Source organism: Miscanthus floridulus, chromosome 4 (genome assembly GCF_019320115.1).
Source record: "Miscanthus floridulus cultivar M001 chromosome 4, ASM1932011v1, whole genome shotgun sequence".
Lineage (NCBI taxonomy): Eukaryota > Viridiplantae > Streptophyta > Magnoliopsida > Poales > Poaceae > Miscanthus > Miscanthus floridulus.
Window position 1 is genome coordinate 1,959,642 of NC_089583.1, and position 4,185 is coordinate 1,963,826.

The following is a 4,185-nucleotide window of genomic DNA, read 5'->3' on the forward strand; positions in this document are numbered from 1 at the left end:
CAGTTTCTACCTATTGCAATTAGGGCTATAAAGCCAGAGTTCTTGAAAATGGCCATCACCCGCATGTGCTACTTCTTTTCGAAGATCTCATAGAAGACGATTGACAAGGAAGAGTTGAGTGACCTACATGAATTTGTGGTGGAGACACAAAACCAACTGGAGATGTGTTTACCTCCTGCTTTTTTTGATATAATGCCACATCTCATGATTCACATGGTTCATCAAATACAGGCGCTTGGCCCTTGCTACTTGCATGAAATGTGGTCCTATGAGCGGTTCATGTCAGTTCTAAGTCGATACGTGCATAATCAAGCATACCTAGAGGGCTCCATGATAGAGGGTTATAGTACTGAAGAAGTCATCGAGTGCTGTCAAGAGTACCTAAAAGTACAGAAAGGGATTGGTAAACCCAATTCTCGTCACAAGGGTAGGCTGGCTGGGAAGGGCACCGGTGGTAGAAAAGTGTTCATCGACCATGATTACAAAGAGGTGTGTTGGGCGCATTACATTGTCTTGCAGAGTACACAACTGATGCAACCGTATATTGATGAACACTTGGCTATCATTATGGCAGAGAGAAATGGCCGTTCGGATGATTGGGTCATGAAACAACATAAGCAATGACTAACTACATGGTTGAAGGACCAAAACATACCACCTGGAGAAACCATAGACTCTATTACCATCAGTAGGTTGGCGGAGGGGCCATCGAGACAAGTGACATCTTGGAATGCTTATGACATCAATGGGTATACGTACTATACCCACGCAAAGGATAGTAAATATGTGAACCAAAATAGTAGCGTTTGAATAGAGGCTCTCGATGGATTAGGGTGAAAGATCCAATACTTTGGCATCATTGAAGAGATATGGGAACTTGACTATGGAAGGGATATAACGGTGGCCCTATTTCGATGCCGCTGGATCAAACAACACCAACTGAACGAGATCGGATTAAGAGTCCTGGACCTCGAGAATCTAGGCTACCAAGATGAACCTTGGGTGCTCGCTTCACATGTCGCACAAGTTTTCTATATGTCTGACCCACAAAGTAACCTCCCCCCCAAAGAAGAAGACAAAGCACGTGGTTGCCTCCGGGAAACAACACATTATTGGAGTTGATGGCGTGGACGATGTTGAAGCTTACAATAACTATGATGAGATACCGCTATTCACAGACTTTCCTAAGAAGATCAGTGTTATGGAAAAGAACCTTTCCAAAGACATAATGCTATGGGAACGAAAAGGTGTCAAGGGAAAAGTCATTATAGCGGGCTAGCTAGTTATTGAACGTGGAGTGTTTGTGTAAGTGTGTGTTTGTAAGACTTCATTTATGCATGCGTGTGAGACTATATATTTATGTATGTGTGTAAGACTACATATTTTTGTATGTGTGTGAGACTACATTTTATGCATGTGAGACTACCCTTTGTAACATCCAGATGACTCTATTTGAACATCCACTCTATTACTACTAAAACTTTATGAAATCACTTAACTCTTTATGAAATTGTAACATCCTAAAATTTGCATTCTTTTAAAATTAGTAAATATGATTTATTTAAGCAAATGTGTGTGCATTAAAAGATAGGGAAATAATAAATTTTGTGGAATTAAAATTTAAAAATAAGTTTAGAAACTTTTTGATGCATACATGCTGCTGCATATCATTTTGTGAATGCTTGGAATTTGTTAAAGATTTCAAAAGGAATTGAAAGTTGAATTTAAAAAGGGTTTTGGAAAATAGAAGAAATAGAAAAGGAAAGAATCATTTTTCCTCTCCTTTCTTGAAATCGACCCGCTGGCCCCCTCTCCCCTTTCCCCGCTTGGCCCGGTGCTGCAGCAGAGCTCTCCCCCTTTCCCTGCCCCACGGCCCAGCACCCCGCCAACCGCCAGCCCAGCTGCGCGCCTCGGCCGCTCGGCCCAGCAGCCGCGCCAGGCAACCATCGCCCATGCTCCCCCGTGCCCTGCCGCTGACGCCCGGACCCTGCTTGTCGGCGTAGCCTTCTTCCCCGCGCGGCTCGGAACCGCTCGAGCCCGGCCTGGCCGCAACTGTCGCCCACGATTGGCGTCGTGGGAGCGCCCCTCTCGCGCCCCGGCCGCTTCAAATAGCAGCCGAGCCTTTCCCCGCGCACCCTGCTGCTCCCCGCTCTCGTATTCGCGCTCGCCAAGCACCGAGGAAGCCGTAACCGCCGCAGCCGAAGGTCGCCGGGATCCGCCGTCTTCTCCCTCACATGGACCGTCGCCGCCGTGCTTCGCCGTCTTCTTTCTTCCCCGCGGTGAGAACCCCCGGCCTCCCTCTATCTCCTGGTACCTCTATTTTCTTTTTTCTTGGTTTCTTGAGCTCTGGCCGCGAGCTCCGCAGGCTGTCACCGCCGGCCATGGTGGCCACCGCACTAGCCGCCGTTCCCGGCCATCGTAACGGCATGGCCGAGACCCCCTTCCTCCCCCGCGTCCCCCGGTGCACTCGGATTTCCGTTTAGTGAACCCTAGCCCCTAATCGCGAGCGACTGAGACCTCCACGCCGCCGGCAATGGCGCCTCACCGCCGGCGTCACTATGGCCGGCCGGATTTCTCCTCTCTCCCTCCCCAGGTCTAATCCGAGCCTTCCATCCATGATCCGACGGCCGAGATCAGCCGATACCCCTTCGCGTGGCTGTTTTGCAAAAGAGACCCTGGACTTTTCTAAGTCCTAACCCGCAGTCCAAGGCGTAGTTCCCCGAATGCGCAATCTCGTTTGGAAAGCGTAAACTTCACGGTTTAAGTCAAAAATATGTTTTCAGTATTTATAGAAATGCCATTCGAACTGTTTTGCTCATAAAATTGTCGTTTTAGCTCCGAATTGATCCATTCAGATCGCGTTAGCCTCGTAATTTCATAAGCTACATGTTGGAACTACTGTTAGTCAAGTTTGGAACTTTTTAATTTCATGATTAGATTTAATTAAATATATGGCTATAGGAAAAACCCGTTTAAATCATAACTTTCGCATTTTAGCTCTGTTTTTCGTGAACTTCGCATTGACGTGATCGTAGCGAGACGTAGATTATGTTTACAAACATTTATCTTGTTTTCAATACTATTGGTGTACTGTTCTAATGATAGGAATGTTTGCTTTGCATGAATGCTTTTGGAATGTTGTATGTTGCCGTGTTGGTCACGTTCAGACAGGTGAGGAAAACGTTGGAGACCAAGAACTTCTTCGAATGACCAGCAGGACCAGCACGAGTTTGTGAACCAAGGCAAGTATAGCATGGGCCTTCCTTGATGTCCTATTTCACTTTAATCAATTACTCATTTGCATGTGTCTAATTTTGATACCCGTAAGGACAACCTAGTGATTGTTTATCCTGTTCCTTATTCTCCTATGGGTTAAATGCATATGGGTAGATTGCTAGTGCTCTAACTGAACTTGATATACATGTTGATGAATGATACTATGGAACAAAGTGAGTAACATGATTTATAACAACTGTTCCATAGGGCGAAAGTGCAAGTGACCTTTGTTCATGTTGCTCCCTGGCCCTCCATAAGGACTTATCTGTCGGCAAAAGCTAGGACTGACAGTGCAACCGGGAGAGTCATATGGCTCTGACTTTAGCTCAGTAATAGGATCTTTTCTAGCTAGTTAGAGGTTACCTTTTTGGCGCAATGGGGCTTGCCACATTGGGTATAGGGCTGCCTCTGTTCCTATGAGTATAGCCGCGATGGATATGTGCCATAGGAAAGGGGGGTCCCTACATCTGCCTGCCAAGGAAACCTAGCGGCCCTAACTTGTTAGGGAAACCTATGAAATGGCTTTATAGTGTACCCTGCCCGCTCACCTTGGCAGTGATATGGGAGTAATTAACCCGGGCATATGGGGATCACGACTCGCGGTGAATGTGCACCACCTCTGCAGAGGGTAACAAACTGTTATAACAGCCGTGCTCATGGTTACGAGCGGCCCGGAAAACTCACAGAATAACTGAATACTTGATGATGATCTATTAAGATGTTCTATGATGATCTATGATACACTTTACACTAATATATGTTCTTATGGGATTAAATGGGAGCTTAAGCATAACTTGATAATACTTGAGAATAAAAGCTTGACCTACTAAAAATGCTAACTGCAGTAAACCAGAGTCAATCCTTTTTTAGCTTCATAACCCCATGTTAGCTTGCTAAGTACGGAATGTA

The 4,185-nt window shown here is 45.9% G+C and overlaps 1 protein-coding gene across 1 annotated transcript in view; it reads right to left on the bottom strand.

Moving 5' to 3' along the window:
• LOC136550702 (protein CHAPERONE-LIKE PROTEIN OF POR1, chloroplastic-like) overlaps window positions 1-2,383 on the bottom strand; it is a 6,011-nt gene extending 3,628 nt beyond the window's left edge. Inside the window, exon 1 of the mRNA XM_066542304.1 lies at window positions 2,315-2,383. Within this exon, the coding sequence (XP_066398401.1) occupies window positions 2,315-2,383 (69 nt within the window). The remainder of the gene's footprint in view (window positions 1-2,314) is intronic.
• Between the last annotated feature and the right edge of the window lie 1,802 nt (window positions 2,384-4,185).